The following is a 21130-nucleotide window of genomic DNA, read 5'->3' on the forward strand; positions in this document are numbered from 1 at the left end:
TATAAAAACTAAATCCAGCGTGTAAAAAGTGTTAAACCAGAATCTGTGAGTGTCTCAGTCACATGAAGGTTTCCCACTAACTCTCAGACACTGATCCCTTCATGATCAGGACTCTGTGGTGTTCCGCTCGGCTCCGTCCTCGGGCTTTAAGAGGAAAAACTCCACGCTGGTGATGTCACAAGAAAAGATCAGGTTAAACTGATTATCTTTTAATGAGTGAGACAAAACTCAACAAGTGACATGTTGTTTGTTGAAATATCAACATCACACGGAAACTGAATCACAAAATGTCCCATAAAGTTAGTTTTAAGACGAGTCAGCTGTCTGTGAGCATCACGCTCTCCTCTCTGACTTTACACATAAAGCGATTAATGAAGCGATTGAAACAGAATCATCAGTGAAAACGTTGATCATCATCACATGATCTGAGCTGTGAGAGCGGCCGTCTGTGCTCTGATGGAAATATCTTTATTAGGATCTGTTGTAATGTAATTCCAGGAATCTACAGTGATTAACAGATTACATGATGACCATCAGACACCACAGATTACTGAGAGGATGACTCCAGGGTCAGACTAACCTCTGGTGATATTTACACCGTCAGTTTGTTGTGTTTGGATCAGTTATCAGTAGGGAGGCGCCGATGCTGAAACTCAGGGCCAATACAGATGTTTTTATATAGTTTGAATCAAAAAGAAAATTAAAGCTCCAACACACCAGGAAATTCAGGTTGCGAGGTATGCTTTGCTCACTGGAGGTTTAAACCATTTAAAACTGTCTTGAAACTTTGTATTTTTTAGTTTTTAGAAGTTACATTTAGTCACTGTGAGGGACTGATATCGTGAAGAATTATTGATACTACTTCTATTATTGATTCAGTACTTTATCAATACTATCGGCTCTGCATGAAGAATGGACTTAGTAGCAGCTCTATAGCGTCATCTCTGTGTAAAAAGAGCCGATTGAGTGATGCCCCAAATCAACGAGTGGGGAGCGCGAGTGGCTTATGAAACCCTCCAACAGCAAGCCTGGAGTGATGCCAATTTACGCCCCGTCTCCACCAAACCCTTTCAGTCCAGCACCTGTGGAACCAGCAGTAAGCCTTCAGACATGGTACCTAGACCCTCAGTGTGTTCAGACAGTCCTCTTAAATGTGGGCGGGGTTGTTGTCACTCACTGCTCCGTCCAGCACTCGCTGTATTTCCTCATCAGCGGTGACACAGATGGAAGTCTGCACCTGGTTTATCGTCCACAGAACGAGGCTGCACGCCCACATTTTCACAACAAAATACAACAGGCTGCAGTGAGAGTCTCTCTCCATGGGATATTTAAAAATAGCAGCTTTGTGCATTTAGTCCTTCTCAGGCAAGCTCAGGGGTTTAGTGTTGCTGTAGCCCACAGGAAGTGAGGATTAGAATATATGACCTTCACATAATCCGCTCCAAATTAATCTATATTTTTAAAGTCATTACTAAAAGTGTGTGTCATATAAAAACTAAAGTGATGCTCAAAGTTGTCACAGTGAAATTTAAGGTGTGCTGATGGATTCACGTCATCAACTCATGCATTGAGTAACATTACAAGTTAACGTTCCACCTTAAAAGTTGCCGGCAGTCGGCCCAGTGAATGAAGTTATTTTTTTCTCTTTCATTTTATAGTTGTAGTTTACTGATGTATGAACAGAGGTTACAACAGAAACAATGAACTGAACTGAACTGAACTGAACTGAACTGAACTGAACTGCTCGGTGGAAACGGGGCTTAAATGTTACCAAACCTTAACAGTGGTGGCTCATCTTGAGTTTCTCTAGCTCGGCTAGCAATGTGCTATAACGTACACAACTGCACTTGCTTGCATTTCTTGAAAATGTTTCGCTTCTCATCCAAGATCCCTCTACAGTTCTGAGGTAACCAAGACCTGGACGACTGAGAATCTTCACCGACAGAGGATGGCAATGGGAGTCTAATAAAGAATTCAGTAGTTCCTGGACAGATGTGTTTACTTTCACTGCCAACACTGGGAAATTAAAGTTCTAAATAATCATCACCGGTACCCTGCAGAGTCGCCACCTTGTGGTCAAACATATCAATGAATTCTCATTTGGACTCAACAGGCTGTGTTACTTTTATTTTAAGGCTCAAATATGTTTTGTGGCTCCAGACAGATTTTTTTTTTTAACTTTTGGGTCAAAAATGGCTCTTGTGATAGTAAAGGTTTCTGACCCCTGATTTAACCTCTACAGTAAAGGCTTTTAATACTTCCTTCCATGTTTTCTGCATTTACGGAGGGTCTGGATCACCTTCCTGTGTATCTTGTTGTTTCCTGTTCTCCATGAGCCCCCGACACAAAGTTTTGATCCACGTTTGATTTTACAGAACAACCAGTCGTCTCTCTTTTTTCATATCGGCAGAAAAGGCATGTTGGCTGATTCTGATATTTCATTTTAAAGTCAATATCAGTTGATACTGATGATGTGCCGATATTATCGTGCATCCATATAAAACAGTTATTTTGCTCTGTTTGTTTCCTGATGGTTGTCACGCTTTTAAGATCGTGTGATTATAAGATAAGATAAGATAAGATAAGATAAGATAAGATAAGATACACCTTTATTGATCCCACAATTGAGAAATTCCAGTGTTACAGCAGTCAGAGGAAAGAGTCAGATTAAAGATTTCAATATTTAAAAACTTAAAAAACTAGGCATGCAAAAAGAGTACAAAAGATACAAGAAACAGCAATAAATAATAACAATAATAATAATGAGCAGTGGATAAAAAAAGTGAGCAATGGATTAAAGTGAATATATTTAGTGCAAGTGAATATTGAATGTGCAAATAACAACATGGGGGACAACAGAGGATGGGAGTCATTAGTCCTCAGAGATGATAGCTTGGCTGTCCTCCTCCTGTCTCCCACCACCTGCACAGAGTCCAGAGAGCATCCCAGGACAGAGCTGGCCTTCTTGATCAGCTTGTCCAGTCTCTTCCTATCTGCAGCTGAGACGCTGCTGCCCCAGCAGACCACTCCGTAAAAGATGGCTGATGCCACCACAGTGTCAAAGGAGGTCTTCAGGAGCGCCCCCTGCACTCCAAAAGCCCTGAGCCGCCTCAGCAGGTAGAGTCTGCTTTGGCCTTTCCTGTATATTCTTTGTATATTATATTCAAAGAATAACTCGAAAGCCTCAATAGAAGCTTTGAATATTAAAAAATGACACTGGACACAGCTGTGTGTGTGTGTGTGTGTGTGTGTGTGTGTGTGTGTGTGTGAATGAATTCATTGAGTGTCTGTTAATTGATTGGTCGCTCACAGAATCAAACAGCAGACGTCTGATTCACTTTCTCAGTGGTGATGTCACAGCGCGCTCCGTCCAATCAGATCGCTGATTTCAACCACAAAAAGTGTCTGGACTCTGTACGAGCAGGTCACACAGGCAGAGACTCTTTGTCATCATCATCATCATCATCATCATCACTCAGGCTGTCTGATGGGGTAAGACCTGATTTTCTGAACAATCTCTGGCTTCATCAGTTGATCAGAGAAACTTTGATGTTTCATTAATTTCTCAAGTTCAGTTTATTTGAACAGAAAATTTCATTCAGAACATTTCTCACATTTGATTTCATTATAAACTCTGAGTTTTGGAATGACGGAGGTGTCTGGAAAATTGTGTTTTTCCGTATTATTTGTAGACCCGATAATCAATCAGTTTCTTCAGGAATCGTTCTGACTGGTCATAATTTATAACTATAACAAGAAAATAAATGTTTTTTACAGGAGAAAAAAAAATCTGAAAATAATCTAAAATCAGCCTCAAAGGACAAAAGACAGTTTGAAATGTCAAAATATTGTTTCATAAAACTGAGAAGATTTGTTCAAAAACATTCATAACTATCTGTAAAATAACTAATGTATGCTGTAAAGCCCTCTGAGGCAAATTGTGATTTGTGATATTGGGCTTTATACATAAAATTGATTGATTGATTGATAATACTTTCTGCCGTCACGTATTCTAAGATCTTAGTGTTTTATGAGCTGATTTTTTCAGATTTTGACGTGTTTTTTAGTTTTTGTTTGTGCTTGTCATCAGCGGTGAGACTGCGAGGTGTTGTCCTGTCAGGGTGTGGCTTCACTCATCTCACTCTGGAAGTTTCTGTCGCTGTTACAGTTTATTAGTTGTGCAATTGAACAAATTAGCTGATAAACTCACACAGATCAATATCATGTTGATGTTTGATGATTTTGTTCCTTAAAATGTGACAAAATCTGTTTTTTAGCATCTCAGTAATAAAATAAAAAGTTTCTGGTTTTAAACATCTCTCTGATTTTAGTGTAATTCCTGATAGCTCTTCTCTCAGATTTCGACCCTGATATTTTAAATATTTCCTGTTTGATCGTTTAAAAAGCAGCATGAGACCAAACTGAACCGTCGGACTCAGAATTCATTTTCATCTGGAGTCTGTTTGTCTTCAAATGTTTTTTACAGTGTAGATTTGAATCATTTGAATTTGAAATCTGAGTTACAGTAAAATCAAACTGACAAACAGCAAGGGGGCCAACATGAGGGCTGCGAGCCCACAGAGGTCACGAGACGATTTACACAATGTGAATGCAGGTAAAACATTTATGCTACACAAGGTTAGATTTAATCTTTTATTGGTTTTGAAATGAACGATCAGAATCAGCCAACATGCTTTTTCTTATTTTGCACAATGACTGAATATCACAGACACTGAACAGTGTTTCATGTCTCCATCTGCTGGTGGGCCGTCATGATGAGAGCATGTATGTATAATATGATGTTCATTCACTACGGAAGAGACTCGATGATCACTAAGGTTAGGTGGAGGAAAAGTGGATATATTGATATCAGTTATTGATCAGATAAGTTGTTATATATCAGCATATTGAATATCAGCAAAAAAATCCAATATCCTGCATCCCTGCAACTTTCTCGTCTTGTTATTTCTAAGGCCTCTTAGAAACAGTCACTTCCTGGTGCATCTGATTATAATTTATACTTTTTATAAATATTCTGTAATTGACATATTTAACACTTTGAACAAAGGCGCTGCTGAGCAGAACCAAACGCTCCACAATGTGTTTCGATCCCACGTCATTATGAGCCAGTAATTCGTGTATAACCACATATTTTGGAAGGCTGTGATCATGTGACCAATGTGCTGATGGTACAGGAAGGAAGTGGTCACAAGTGGTCCAGTTCGGAGGTTTGCTGGTGGATGGGTCACAAAACACAGGACTTTCCCAGGATTTTCCAGGACAGTGGAACCGTGTGAATTCATCAATATATTGTTTTTCCATTGTTTTAAACACTGGGCTTCTGAATGATCCAAGAAAACACCAGGATGAGTCAGTATGATTCTAAATGACACTTTTACTTCAAATATAAATGTGTATTCATCATTTCTTATGTAACCTTAGCCTAAAAAACTCAGGACGGACTAAATGTTTGCTGAGAAACACATTTTGTTACCTTTTCAAATCTGGGATGTGTCACGTGGAGGCAGAGAGCAGCTGCTTTGATGGGATGTCCTCTGGAAATACTCTGTTCTAAACTCATCTGAAGAGCCAGGTAACAGTCTCTAAAGAAACAGACAGGAGCTTTAAACGTTTTCTACAGGTTCTTCAGTTTAGTTCAGCGACCTAACTGTGGAAAGAACAGGTTGAGAACCTCTTCAACACTGGTTCCCAACCCGAGGGTCCCGACCCCCACTAGGGGTGCTAAAGCTTCACAAGTAGGGATGCACCATCGTGGATTTTTGCAGATAAGCTGATATATAACAACTTATCTGACCAATAACTGATATCAATATACCCACATTTTCCCCACCTTTCCCTAAATGAGTCTGTCTGTCTGTACTGAGATGTTTTAATGGTGGATTATTTTCACAACAGTGACAAATAATTCTGAGACAAACACTGTCATTACCTGTCAGGTGAGGGAGACGTGATGCTGCTCTGCAGGACGCTCGATTTGTGTGTGGTTGTCTGAAGGAACGTTAAAGAGGCAGCAGCTCGACTCAGTTGTCGGGAAAAACACACTCTATTAATTGGGAATTGATGCTATGGACCAACTTTAAAGATTAAAATATGAAATTATTGATATAAACAGAAAAAAGGGCACTTATGTAGTCAGAGGGCAAAACAACAGGTGCTTGAGCGCCACCTGGAGTCTGTCTGTGCAGTTTATCAGTTCTTCTGTACATTTATTGCTCTGCATTGAATTTAATATGAAATATCTACAGTTTGTTACATAGTCAAGGTCGTCAGTTTACTCAGTGATAGATACGGGGTCCCTGAGAAAGAGAACCGGAGGAACCGACATGTTTCTGTCTCACCAGGCGACTTTTGTTTTTAAGAGTTCAGAAATCAGACAGTTTGTTAATCTGAACCTTAAAATGAAGCTCAGTCACCTTGCTCACATGTTTGTGGCTGGATATTAAACTTATCAGGTCAAAGTAAAAGTAGAAAAATATCCTGTTAATCGTGACCTCCAGGTTGGGAACTGATCACTGATTGGATCGTAACTCTCACAGTGTAAACAAACAGAGGTTGATATGATACAGTGCAGATGTTTGTGATGTTTATGTGAGCTCTGTGTTTATCTGAGAGAGAACGTTGAATCGACGACAGCAGTTGGTTGTCACGGTGATGTTTGGGGAACATAATCAGAGTCCTGTATCGATGGTAAAATGGAAGACAATGATTTTTCACGCTGGTTTGATGAACACTCGAGATCTTTGTGGAGGTTCAGCAGCTGACTGCCTCGTGCTCATCTCTCCTCTGTTTGTTGCTCTCAGACTCAGTGAAGGAGAAATGTCTCAGCGTCAACATCAGGAGGTAACTTCTTCTTCTACTCCTTTTCTTCTCCTTCTTCTGCTTCTTTTTCTTCTTCTCCTCCTTTGTCGTCTTCTCATACACAGCTCAAAAACTGAAGGGAACACTTAATGGTCACAGTGTAACAGGAAGTCAGTTAAACTTCAGGGATCAATCAAGTGATTGTGAATCAGTTTCAGCTGCTTTGGTGCAAATCAAAGTGACAACAGGTGCAATGGAGAGGCAAAAGCAAGACAAGCCCCAAAAAGGGAATGGTTTTACATGTGGTGTCCACAGACAGTTGCTCTCTCCTTATCCTTCCTGACTGATTCTTCTCTAGTTTGGTCTTCTGCTAGTGTCCAGTGGGCTCTGGGTTCCTCCTGGTGCAGTGGGCCCTGGGTTCCTCCTGGTGCAGTGGGCTCTGGGTTCCTCCTGGTGCAGTGGGCTCTGGGTTCCTCCTGGTGCAGTGGGCCCTGGGTTCCTCCTGGTGCAGTGGGCCCTGGGTTCCTCCTGGTGCAGAGGGCCCTGGGTTCCTCCTGGTGCAGAGGGCCCTGGGTTCCTCCTGGTGCAGTGGGCCCTGGGTTCCTCCTGGTGCAGTGGGCCCTGGGTTCCTCCTGGTGCAGTGGGCCCTGGGTTCCTCCTGGTGCAGAGGGCCCTGGGTTCCTCCTGGTGCAGAGGGCCCTGGGTTCCTCCTGGTGCAGGACAATGCCCGGCCTCATGTGTCCAGAGTGTGTAGGCAGTTCCTGGATGATGAAGGCATTGATGCCATTGACTGGTCCTCTAGTGCCTCTGACCTACAGTAAATCTAACTGAGCACCTATGGGACGTTATGTATCGGTGCATGTGACGCCGCCAAGTACCACCACAGACTGTCCAGGAGCTCACTGATGCCCTGATCCAGGTCTGAGATGATTGATAATTTTGGTTCTCAGTTATTTGGTTCTCAACAAATTATACAATGTACATCAGTAAATATTTTACACTTCAATCATTCATTCATCAATGTATGTGTCACTTAAGTGTTCCCTTCATATTTTTGAGCAGTGTAGTATTGCAGTAACGTTACCGTGTTTCAGACCAGACGCAGTAACGTTACCGTGTTTCAGACCAGACGCAGTAACGTTACCGTGTTTCAGACCAGACGCAGTAACGTTACTGTGTTTCAGACGAGCGCCGTGCTCAGGGTCTCCAGCCTTCCTCTGGTTCGCTCGGCGCTGCAGTCGATGACCTTTGTGTACTCAGAGGTCAAAGGTCGTTACCCTCTTCTGCGTCTGATGGGAGGAGTTGCTGAGGTTGGAATCCGCAGTGTCTCCCAAGTCGCCATGACACAAGCCACGCCCCTCCTGCAGAGTCTGGAGCCACAGAGTACGTGAAACTGCAAATACTGCTGATACTGCTGAGTATTACTGACTGACTCCTGCAGAGTACATGTAGATAAATACTGTTAATACTGCTGCAGCCTGAAGTCTGTGGAAGTGAACACTGCTGCTGATACTGATACTGTGAGTACTTCTGTCTCTGTCTGTCTCTCTGTGTCTGTCTCTGTGTCTGACTCTGTCTCTGTCTCTGTATCTGACTCTGTCTCTGTGTCTGTCTCTGTCTCTGTCTCTGTCTCTGTGTCTGTCTCTGTGTCTGTGTCTGTGTCTGTCTCTGTCTCTGTGTCTGTCTCCGTCTGTCTCTGTCTCTGTCTCTGTGTCTGTCTCTGTGTCTGTCTCTGTCTCTGTCTCTGTGTCTGTCTCTGTCTCTGTCTCTGTGTCTGTCTCCGTTTGTCTCTGTGTCTGACTCTGTCTCTGTGTCTGTCTCTGTCTCTGTCTCTGTGTCTGTCTCTGTGTCTGTCTCTGTCTCTGTCTCTGTGTCTGTCTCCGTTTGTCTCTGTGTCTGACTCTGTCTCTGTGTCTGTCTCTGTCTCTGTCTCTGTCTCTGTGTCTGTGTCTGTCTCTGTCTCTGTGTCTGTCTCCGTCTGTCTCTGTCTCTGTCTCTGTGTCTGTCTCTGTGTCTGTCTCTGTCTCTGTCTCTGTGTCTGTCTCTGTCTCTGTCTCTGTCTCTGTGTCTGTGTCTGTCTCTGTGTCTGTCTCTGTCTCTGTCTCTGTGTCTGTCTCTGTGTCTGTGTCTGTCTCTGTGTCTGTCTCTGTCTCTGTCTCTGTCTCTGTGTCTGTCTCCGTCTGTCTCTGTCTCTGTCTCTGTGTCTGTCTCTGTGTCTGTCTCTGTCTCTGTCTCTGTGTCTGTCTCTGTCTCTGTCTCTGTGTCTGTGTCTGTCTCTGTGTCTGTCTCTGTCTCTGTCTCTGTCTCTGTCTCTGTGTCTGTCTCTGTGTCTGTCTCCGTCTGTCTCTGTCTCTGTGTCTGTCTCTGTGTCTGTCTCTGTGTCTGTCTCTGTCTCTGTGTCTGTCTCTGTCTCTGTCTCTGTCTCTGTGTCTGTCTCTGTCTCTGCAGTTGAAGTTGCCAACAGTATGGCTCTGGTTGGTCTCGACCGTCTGGAGAAAAACTTCCCCATCCTGAACCAATCAACGGACGAGGTTTGTTCTCATCATCATCATCATCATCATCATCATCTCTAATATCACAGATCAGACCTGGAGCCAGTTATTGATCAAAAGGAAATTAATGACAAATAACTGAATAACCAATAATTTAATCATCGATAATTCCCCTCTTTTCTATCTGTGAGTCTGTTTGTCGTCCACAGACGAGACATTTGTCCCTCTGTTATAATAACCTATAAACTAAACGATTGATTGACGGACTAATCAATAATGATCAGAGTGAATATACATGTTGCTTCGGGGTCAGAGTGAGCAGGTGTGCAGAGCGTCCTTATTGACCAGGTGTTGTCCTCTGGTCCTCAGGTGATGGGACACCTGAAGGACGCCCTCTTCCTGACGCTGGACGACGTGCAGCTGTGGATGGTGGACGGGATGGACGGAGCTCTGGATCAGCTGGAGCGTCTGTCTGATGCCGCTCTGACGGCCATGCGGCAGCTGCAGGACACTCAGGTGGGCCGAGCCGCCACGTCAGGACTGGACGACGTCCTGAGTCGTCTGGAGGACGCCACCGCCTACTACCTGCCCCTCCCCCCCACGCTGCGTGAGTACAGGGGCATTCTGGGTAACTGTGGGTGAGGATTTGGTTTCAGCCGTCTGACTGAGCTCAGAGAGGTCTTACATGACGTCCACCAGTCTGTCCATCAGTCTGTCCTCCACCAGTCTGTCCATCAGTCTGTCCATCAGTCTGTCCTCCACCAGTCTGTCCACCAGTCTGTCCATCAGTCTGTCCATCAGTCTGTCCTCCAATCTGTCCACCAGTCTGTCCATCAGTCTGTTCCCCAGTCTGTCCTCCATCAGTCTGTCCTCCACCAGTATGTCTTCTACCAGTCCGTCTTCCATCAGTCTGTCCTCCACCAGTCTGTCCTCCAGTCTGTCCATCAGTCTGTTCCCCAGTCTGTCCTCCATCAGTCTGTCCTCCATCAGTCTGTCCTCCACCAGTATGTCTTCTACCAGTCCGTCTTCCATCAGTCTGTCCTCCACCAGTCTGTCCTCCATCAGTCTGTCTTCCACCAGCATGTCCTCCATCAGTCTGTCCTCCATCAGTCTGTCCTCCAGTCTGTCCTCCATCAGTCTGTCCTCCATCAGTCTGTCCTCCACCAGTATGTCCTCCAGCATGTCCTCCATCAGTCTGTCCTCCATCAGTCTGTCCTCCAGTCTGTCCTCCATCAGTCTGTCTTCCATCAGTCTGTCCTCCACCAGTATGTCTTCTACCAGTCCGTCTTCCATCAGTCTGTCCTCCACCAGTCTGTCCTCCACCAGTATGTCTTCTACCAGTCCGTCTTCCATCAGTCTGTCCTCCACCAGTCTGTCCTCCATCAGTCTGTCTTCCACCAGCATGTCTTCCACCAGCATGTCCTCCATCAGTCTGTCCTCCATCAGTCTGTCCTCCATCAGTCTGTCCTCCAGTCTGCTCTGCAGCAGTAAACCTGATTCACAGTTAGTTTCTGGGTGTAAGTGTCAGACTGACATCAGACGTGATCATTTAACCCTTTATGCACATCACTCATTTATGAAGGCAGATTGGGGCCATGTTAAAGAAAAAAATCTTAGATTTCAAGGACGAAGTCGTAAATCTGTGAGAATAAAATTGAAATATTACGAGATTAAACTCATAATTTGAGGGGAAAAAAGTCACAGATTGAAACTGGAAAGTTGGTAACATGGTGTAAAAAGTGAGGCGGTGTAGATCAGTGTGGATGAATGAAAAATGAAAACAATAAAGAGTTTATTTTGGGTGGTTACACATTAGGTGACACTGTAGATGCGATGATTTCACATGAAGTCCTGTTGGTAACACGTTACGTTACTGAAGCGCTGCTCTTCAGCTCCAGAATCTTCTCTGCGTTTTATTTCACAAAGAATCTGAGAAACGCTTCAGATGCGTGAAACGTCCCTGCTGTTTGTCTGTCAGGTCGGGAGTGGGAGATGAGGGTGCAGGAGTACGAGGATGAAGATGAGGACGCAGACGAGCCCAGCCTGTGGACGAGGGTGCGCAGCCTCCTGCTGAACCTCAGCCTGCAGCTTTATCACCGCATGATGAAGGTCAGAGAGCAGCTGCAGAGAGCCGTCAGGGCCATGGGAGACGCTGCAGACAAGGTATGAATAATGTTCATGAACTTAATTTATACAGCACATTTTAAACACAGTCACAAAGCGCCTTACAAAACTGAATAAAAGACAAAGCAGATAAAAAAGATAACAGAGTAAAACACGATAATAAAAAAGGTGATTTTAAATTTTTAGATTTTAAAGATGAGGCTGAGTCTGCAGCTCTGATCTCCTCAGACACGTCACTCCATAGTCGAGGAGCTGTGACTGCAGGAGCTGTCAAACCTGTGCTTTAATCCAGACGTCGAAACAACAAGAACAGATTCATGTGAGGATCTCAGGCTGTGAGAGGGAACACAGGGCAATAAAAGATGTGTTATAAAACTTGGAGCGAGGCCTCTCAGGGCTTCGCAAGTCATCAATAAAATCTTACAGTCATTTCTGGTCACCATTGTAGGGAAGGATCACCATGATATGTCATGTTTTCTAGTCTGAGTCAAGACTCTGGCAGCAGAGTTGTGGATGAGCTGGAGGCAGGAGAGGGATTTCTCACTGGTGCCAGAGGAACTACAATAATCTATTCGACTGGTTATGAATGCATGAATCAGTTTCCGTGTGTGTGTTAAAGGAATGATCTGATCCTGGAGATGTGTCTGAGACGGTGGAAGGTGGATTGAATTATTGAATTTACATATTTGTCCAAACTGACGGTTTGTTTAGAAATGACAGCGAGGTTCCTGCAGTGTGGAGTCACAGATTCGGACAGAGAACTGAGACCGTTATGTGATATGTGAACGTTCACATCAGCCTGTGATGAGGTGACAGTAAAATACGGAGTTTCAAACACGTTCAGACATATTTGTAGTTGTATGGTGTGTGTATGGTTGAGGTGGTTCGGGGGGCCTCCTGTCAGGGTTAGGGAGGTGTACCGGCACGTTCGGCTGGTGGGCGGCCCTGGAGCAGAACACGCTGTGATATTATATATCTCATCTGGTCTGGGAATGCCTCGGGTCCCTCAGGAGGAGCTGGAGAGCGTCGCTGGGGAGAAGCACGTCTGGAGTACTTTGCTGCCCCCGAGCCCTGGCTTTGGATAAGCAGATAATGATGGATGGTTTGAGACAACACGAGGGAACATGAACAGACAGAATTAAAAACTCAAAGTCTCTGAGTTCACTCATTCATTAGATTCACTCCATCCTGATGTTTCAGGCAGCTGCTTTGCAGATAACCTCCTCATCAGAGGTGATAATGATCAGCTGCTTGTTTATTTTGGGAAAACCAGTTTGGGAACTGGTCCATCAGCAGAGTGTTTATATGTTCAAGATTGAAATGATTAAAAGAAATACAACAGAAACATTTTCTGAGTAAACTTGTAGCTCAAATGGAAGTTTTAGATCAAGGACAGTGATTTAAAGACGTCTCTGATTTTAAAGGTAATTTGAGAGCGATGAGGTCAGACTCCATATATTTTGACAAACCTCTAGATCAGATGTTTATTAAAGCAGCACATCAACATTCAGTTTCCCCTCTGAATATTTCCCTCGTCACGTCTGGCCTCAGACATGTGTCTCCTCTCAGCAGCTCAGTGCAGCTTCAGCAAACTGAGATGATTATCAGCGTCGCTGTGACGCAGCCGTTTAAACTGAATTTTTCTGTCCTTTAAATCACCATGATAGAAATCTGAAAACAAACAAGTGTGTGTGTGGCGGTGGCAGCGGCTACGTGACCAGACACATGAGCGTCTTTCCGTCCTGAACACACAGATCTCATTCACTGTGATCTGATTTCACACTGAAGCTCAGAAATAAATAAGAGTTTGTTTTTATAACAGGACTCTGAGGAAATGACATAAACTGCATGAAAACACTGATTTACACAAAAATATTAAACTCAAACAGCAGCTGAAAAAAATCAATCTGTCACTGCTGTCTGACAGAAACCTTACATTTACATGATCTGTTTTTATTTTCATATAAAGTGATGTATCTGATAGGAAAGGCAGCTTTATTTATACATTACATTTCATACAGCTGTGCTTTACTGAGCGATAGGATATAAAACATAAGGAAACAGATTTACAATAAAAGAGTGAAGATATAAAAGGTTAAATTAATGACTAAATGATTTACAGTTTAAAAAATCACCATTAAAAATAGCAAACGTGCAGAACAAGAGGTGCAAAGATAAAAAGATTATTTATAATGACTTAAAATGGAGTTTATAAATAAGTTAGCAGTCATTACAGGGTGGAGGAGGCCGAGTAAGGAAGGAACGTTTTTAGCTTTAAGTTGAGGCTGTCTGACGTCATCTGGGAGGTTGTTACAGGTCTGTGCTGCTTTACGATGTTTTGTTTGAAATCTTGGGACGGTCAGTCGGCTGGACGCAGATGTCCTCAGATGTCCTCTGATGTCCACAGATGTCCTCAGATGTTCACAGGGTTCCAGAGGGTTCAAATGTCAAAAGCATGTCAGAGATATATAACATATTTGAGCGCTGAGCCATAGAGTGATTCATGCACAAGCAGCAGGATTTTGAAATCAGTTCTCTGAGTGACAGCTAGTCAGTGTAATGTTGGGTTCACACTTTATGATATCAGCCCGATAACAGCCCGACGCAGTGTTGTACGCTGTCCACTCGGATCGTGAACGACTGTTGTACGATATCCTCTATTGTCTTATCTCCTGTAGTGTGTCACAGTAGACAACAACCGACGCCACGTCTGAGACGCCTCACGACGTTCCAACAGAAAGTCTAGCATGTTTGATTTTATTTTTGTCTTCCACGATTTCTCCCGTCACAGCCGTCACTTTGACCAATAGGATCACAGAGCGATCTGCTGCCGTGGAAACTGTGCGACAACAACAGCGCAGCCTTTTAGATATTTCCTGTAGGGACGTTAGCACACAGAGTAAAAAGGAAACAGCAGAGGCACTTTATCAACCCGCTGAGTACTGCCATTAGCATCAAGCTAGCAAAGAATGTTCTTTCTTCATAATGGAGGATATAAAGGAATCAAACTCACGGATAGTGTCTGGGCCTTTACTCAGCACAGCTGCAGAGGCTACCAGCTGCATCTCAAACACACCACATTAGAAACAGGCCCTCATTTATTATTCTGTTTTTAGTTTTAATCCTGTTAAATTTAATGCATCACACCGTCATTTCAAACTCAACACTTCCTGTATCCGTTTCAAATTAAAAGCCCCTCATCATTTCAGCTGATCTAATCCCTTCATTTTCATAAGGGTTTTATTGTGAAACATTTGCAAGAACTTCCTGTAGAGGATTCAGTGACTGTCATGGCGGTACTTCAAATGTAGCTCCGCCCATCTGGTGACACTATTTACGTTACTATAGTAACAGTTCAGCTGGAACATGAAGAGACACAGTGACTAAAATAATAGTAATAATAATAACAATAATATGACGAGAATAATCCAATGACATCACACATGTTGTGAAAAACGACCAAGGATGATTGGTCATGGACCATCCTGTAGTCTGTCGTGTCTGTCGGCCAAGTCACGACACAATTTTATGACTCTGCAATCACCTGATCTGACATAGAGACTGTCAGAACAGACAAAAATGTTGTGTAGTCTGCATCCGACATAAGGATTTTAGAACAGGAGTAACGTGGTCATATTTCCAAGTTTTTGTCAGGACCCTCGCGGCAGCATTCTGAATAATACGAAGCTGCAGATCATCTTATTTTGAAGGGCCTACAAACAGAGCACTGCAGTAATCTGACTGGATATAAAGGCGTGTTTGAGCTTTTCAAGGTCTCGCTTTGACATTATTCCTCTGACCCTAGCAGTGTGTTTAAATGGTAGCAGACAGATGATTTTACGGATTTGGTGTGGCTGTGGAAATTTGGTCCAAGATGACACCAAGGTTTGGTGTGTGACTCTTAAGTCCAGCTCAGACCAAAGACTCACGACGAGACAAAACCGTTTTAGAACGTTGCAGAGAAAAGTAGCAGCCATGTGAACCTGGTGAAAGCAACATGTGTATTTGTCATCTGCATAATTATGGTAAGCTACATTATTATTCTGTATGATTTGGCCCAATGGAAGCATATGGAGATTAAACAAGAGGGGTCCCAAAATGGAACCCTGTGGGACCCCACATGTCACAGCCATCTGCTCTGACATATAGTTACCAATCGAGACAAAGAACTTCCTGTCATGAAGATGTGACCTGAGACAGTCCGACCCAGGTTTCTGGTCTCCGTAACAGGACGGTCTTCTCTCTCTAAAACAGCACTTAAATCCATCAGCACTGAAACAGAGACTCTGAGTCTGTGTTCAGGTGAATGTCAGTTATTACCTCTCTGAGTGCAGCCTCAGTAACGGGGCCGAACACCTGACTCAGAGTTATCAAAGCAACTGTTCAGCTTCACTAAGTCAGTAACTTTACTTAAGAAGTCAGAAACAGGCCGATAGTTGTTGGCTACAGTGGCATCAGCACTGCTCTTCTTCAGGAGAGGCTGCAGTTTCATTTGGAGAGGAGCCAGACTGGACGGAGACATAAACTTTATAAAATCAGCAGAGCGGCCTCTCCGCCCAGTTAAAGAGGCACACAGGAAGATAAGGAGCTCCATCCCTGATAACAGTTTCCTCTGCAGAGATCTGACTGTGTGTACGTGCTGCACCAGGCGTCTGAACACACTCACTGTGCCGCTGTGTTTATTTACCCTCTGTCATCATGAACTACTGTAACACACTCACTTGTTTTATGTTCATCTGTTTCGACCAGTGGTGGAAGAAATATTCAGATCCTGTACTGGAGTAAAAGCACTCAAGCTGGTCTGATACTCAGTGTTTGCTTAATCATTTCATTATTGCTGTTTTGACGTAAATTATTCTGTATTTTTCCGACGCTGTCGTCATCGTGGGCCTTCTGACTACAATAGCTGATGTGAAAATGTCTCTATCTAGAGCCAGTGTTTGGTTTGTCCATTCTGGGCTACTGTAGAAACATGGTGGTGCAACATGGTGACCTCTGTAGATGAGGACCTGCTCCCTGTGTAGATATAAACTGGTCATTCTAAGATGACAAAAATGCAACGAGTCTCATTTTCAGCCGATTAGACACTAAAGAAAACAGACGGATTATATTATTTCCTCCTGAATCTGACACACTGGAGCTTTGACAGACTCAAACATGTTTTAAATCATGATCACATCTTATGATAACATTATTTATAATAACATTTATCATCATAGTTAAAAACTGCGAGCTGCCGACTGAGCTTCACAATAATGAGACTGTGTGTGTGTGTGTGTGTGTGTGTGTGTGTGTGTGTGTGTGTTGGCAGCCGTCCTGGTAGCGTCCTCTCGTGTTGTTCTGGCTGTTGCTCAGAGGTCACGACCTTCTGTCCCAGTCTGACCCAGATACCTGATGAGACCCTGCAGAGTCTCTGTTCACTGAACGCAGCCAGCAGGAACCAGATTCCTCTCCTCACTGGTTTCACTGGTTTCATCACGTTTCTCTGTTTGGTTGATCAATGTTGTTTCTTCTGTCTGTGAACCTTCATCATCATCATCATCACCATCGTTATTAAGTTATCTTCTGGTGGTTTAAATCTCGAGACGACTCGTCAGATTGTCTCAAAATGTCCTGAGCCTGTTTATAATTCTGAAAAATGAACCAGGGGTTAAACCCAGTGCTCCCAGTTTAACTCTGCGAGAAACCAGTCCTCCTTGAAAGTAGACTGAGTGTTACTGACTGAGTGTTACTGACTGAGTGTTATTATGGGCCCCACAGTGCAGAAGATCCAGGTAATTTCATACTGTAGAAACAGAGCTTTTTGGCTTCACTGAGTAACTTTGATAGAAATGAACGGGGGCCACCTTCAACACTGGATCCAGGTCTCTTTATACAGTCATGGTTTTGCTACTACAAAAATTGACTTCAAAGTCCAGGGGCCCTTCCTGGGGGCCTGGGTCTATGGGGACCCTTGTACATGTACTCGCTTTTGGAGCCAGCCTCAAGTGGCCATTTGAAGAACTGCAGTTTTTGGCACTTCAGCGTTGGCTTCACTTTTAAGGCCTGGAAGTTAACACTTGGTATTTGCAAATGTAGATGACTAAAATCTCTAGATTATTTATAATGCCAGGACACATAGATAACCTGAGACATAATAAAATTAATTGTACATGCAATTAAAAAGTAGCTAATTCAACAGAAAAGAAAAATGGAAGGATTGTTCGCCTTCAGTAAAAAGCATCACAAACAAAATAAATACAGTTCATACGTACAAATGACCTGGACAATAAAAACATTTCCCATTTTAATGAGTTAAAACCAACCAGTTTCGTAAAGGTTTGTGCTTTTAATTCAAGTGTGGATTTCCTCTTTTTAAGGTTTTACTTGGTGCTGAAAGTTGATTCATTCAGTTGATGTACAGAAAATTCATCATGCATATGAAACAGAATATTTTGAGGGTCAAACATTCAATTTCCTGCATTCTGGTTCATTTTTATGCACCAGTTTGTTTGCACCAGTTTATGCTGTGAATGTCTTAAATTTTGTAAATAATTTTATAATAATAATAATAATTTATAATAATAATAATCATGATGTTTTTCTGTAACTGAGGAGCCGTGCCGACCATCAGAGTTTGATTTGTTGGTTGTGTTTGTGTCTGAGCTCGTCACAGGTTCAGACTCTGATGCTCAGTTATTTCTCAATTTATTTTCACTGCTGGTCCTGAGAGTAGGACCCGTTCTGACTGTCCCTGAATCAGCCCCCTGCTGTCGCTGTCCTTGTTGTTGCTGTCTCTGTCCTCGTGGCGTGACTCTGGCGGCCGTCCTCACGTGTCTCAGTCCGCAGCTCTGAGCTGGTCTCAGTCCAGACCTCTTGTTCTCTGGTGTGCTGGGAAACTGTTGAAGCTGCCAGCTGGACTCCGAGAAGCTTTCAAGTCCTGTTTGGATCAGACGTCCATCAGGACAACAGAACGTTTACTGCAGATGCTGGATAGACAGACAGAGCTGACCTCTGACCTCTGACTGAGGTCACAGAGAAAGAAGAGCTGAAGGTGACGGTTCTCTTAGTGAGCTGTTCAGTTATCAGCGTCATCACGTCGTGTTTCCGTCATTTCTCCATCATGTTCTTGTTTTAGTGCAGGGCATTTTTTAATTGTGTTCCCATCACGTTTCCAGAAAGTTTACGTTATGTTTCTGTCGTGTTCCCATTTTGTTCCCATCATGTATCTGTCATGTTCCCGTTGTGTTACCATCTTGTCCCCGGCGTGTTCCTGCTATGTCTCTGTCATGTTCCCATAATATTTCGGTTGCATCCCCCTCTTGTTCCCATCATGTATCGGTCATGTTCCCCTCTTGTTCCCATCAGGCTTCAGTCAATGCCTTGTTTCCTGTGGCTGCGTCACAATAAGAGCTCATGTGTTGGTCCACTTGAAGTGTTTTATTGTGACGCAGCAGCAGGAGGAAGTGTTGTGTTAGCATTAGCAGTGTTAGCAGCAGGTTCATGAGTGAGTTGATATGATGAAGGTAATTAAGTTCTTGTGTTTGGTTTTTTGGGAGAAAAAAATGTTTTTACAGGATGTTGAGAAAATCTGGAGCCAGAAGAGTCCTGATCGAATTATTAAGATAAAAACAATGAGATTCAAGATGAACAATAATCTGGGAACTCACAGTTTCTTGTGTTTCACATGTGGTGATGTCATGATTTTCTGAGTGGATCAGGTTTTGTTGTGGGGCTTCAGAGGACCTCAGGGGTCTTCAGGGGGCCTCGGGGCCTCACTCTGGTGCTGGTTGCTGTGTCAGCTGCTGACCTCCTCTGTTCCCTGCAGGTGGGCCTGGGTGGAGTCCTGGATCTGGTTGGTGAGCTGCTGCAGTACCTGCAGCGCCTCCTGGTGGCGCTGGTGTACCGGGCAGAGGGTCTGCGGGAGCTGACAGTGGGCGGAGTCAAACATCAGGCCGTCATGTTAGCTGAGCTGCGTCCCGTGCGTCAGATCAGAGAACTGCCGGTTCAGGTCCAGCAGCTGCTCGGAGACCTGCAGGAACTCTCCAAGCTCCTCCTGCAGCTGGTGATCAACGCCACGCCGCTCTACACCATGGTGAGGCTCACGGACTCACCGTCTGAGACACACACACACACATTTCTTGGTGTAGCTGAGCAACCAGTTTCCTGTTTCCAGTCGCAGTGTGTGGACGATAAAATAATCTGAACTCGTATGTTTCAGCTGCAGCAGCCGACGGCTCAGGAGGTGGAGGACTTCCTGAACCAGGAGGACTTCTCGGCTGAGTCTTCGGCTCGTCGCAGCTCTGCTAACAGCCTCTTCCTAAAAGCTATGGATGGACGTCCTCGCCGCCGCCGCAGTCTCTACTCCCGTGCTGCCCGGAGCCCCTCTGGCCCCCAGAGCCCAGACCCCACCAACGCCCCCCGCCGCCGCTCCAGCGTGAAGGACCTTCCAGCCATAGAGCTGGACAGCCTGCAGCTCCCTTCCGAGGTCACTGCGCACCGCCGTCCATCCGCCACGGAGATGCTTCTCGCTCCGCTCAAACAGTTTGTCTCCCAGAGCCAGAAGGCGTTCGAGTACTTGAGCCCCAACACCCCCGAGAACGGCACCAGTGCCACCAACGGCACCAACGGCACCGACGACATGGAAACAGACGACTCTTAAACACCACGCTGACATCTCTGATCCAATCACCACTGCTGGTCCCACCCCCTGACCAATCACAGAATCCCGTCTCATACCCCAACGATGACACATTTCTGCCTCAGCTGATGCTGGTTTGTTCGTACACGTTCATCAACAGAGCGATCGGAAAGTTAGTTTAGATCTCTGAAAAACGAGTCGATTCATAAATCAGGTTTTATTTTATTGTAACAGAAACAGGAAAGATTTAACGACGCCTCGTCAGCTGCGGTTTGACTTTTAGTTTTCATCAAGAATTTATATATAAATTTATATTTCAGTCGACTTCATTATTATTATTATTATTATTATTATTAGCATATTTTAAATGTACAGTTTATAAAAAATGTTTATTCCATAAAATATTTACTTTAAAACTCCTCCGAAAACAAATTAGTGACAAGATGTGCTGACGTGGTTTTTCCAGTGCTTTCAGTCACATCTCATGACCTTCATCATCATTGAGTCTCACATACATCTGCTGAGGTCCACGAGACGTGACTGAAAGCTCTGGAAACAAATTGCTGTTTGACAAAGTTTATTCAAGCTCAACATGTTATTATGAAAGGCTGTTTCTCTCCTCTGGGCCACCGTACTGAGACAAAGCACGTCGGCTCAGTTTACTGTGATGAAGAGTTGTTTTTGTTGTTTAGAGATGTGATGAAGGTTTTGACAGAATAGTGAAAGGTGACAGAATGGTCCTTAATTATATTTGATCCGACCTGAATCTGATGGATATCTGAAATGTTTTTCAGGACTGAAGTTGAACTGAATTTAAATAATTTAACATAAAGTGTCTGTAACTGACTTTTAGTTCACGTCAGAAATATAAGCTCTTACATTTTCAACAAATAGAAATTCAGTCTGTCTGATTGCTTATCTAAGAAGCAGCTGTTTGTGTCACCATGTTTCCCTCCATATAAACACTAACGTGTCTCTGTCTGTATCAACATACTCTGACGTGTTTAAATAAAGCTTTGAGCTCTGCAGCTTCACTTTGTTTGTTGCAGAATTAAAAAAAGACTCAAGTTTCTTT

The 21130-nt window shown here is 43.8% G+C and overlaps 1 protein-coding gene across 1 annotated transcript; it reads left to right on the forward strand.

Annotated features, from left to right (window-relative positions):
• The first annotated feature begins 3424 nt into the window (after nucleotides 1-3424).
• plin6 (perilipin 6) lies at nucleotides 3425-21117 on the forward strand. The gene is made up of 8 exons (XM_033640187.2): nucleotides 3425-3492; nucleotides 6822-6861; nucleotides 8004-8202; nucleotides 9268-9350; nucleotides 9681-9918; nucleotides 11290-11474; nucleotides 19243-19509; nucleotides 19636-21117. The coding sequence occupies exons 1-8, from the start codon at nucleotides 3488-3490 to the stop codon at nucleotides 20074-20076; spliced, it is 1458 nt and encodes a 485-aa protein (XP_033496078.2). The 5' UTR covers nucleotides 3425-3487; the 3' UTR covers nucleotides 20077-21117.
• The last annotated feature ends 13 nt before the right edge of the window (nucleotides 21118-21130 follow it).

This window comes from Epinephelus lanceolatus, chromosome 10, assembly GCF_041903045.1.
Source record: "Epinephelus lanceolatus isolate andai-2023 chromosome 10, ASM4190304v1, whole genome shotgun sequence".
Lineage (NCBI taxonomy): Eukaryota > Metazoa > Chordata > Actinopteri > Perciformes > Serranidae > Epinephelus > Epinephelus lanceolatus.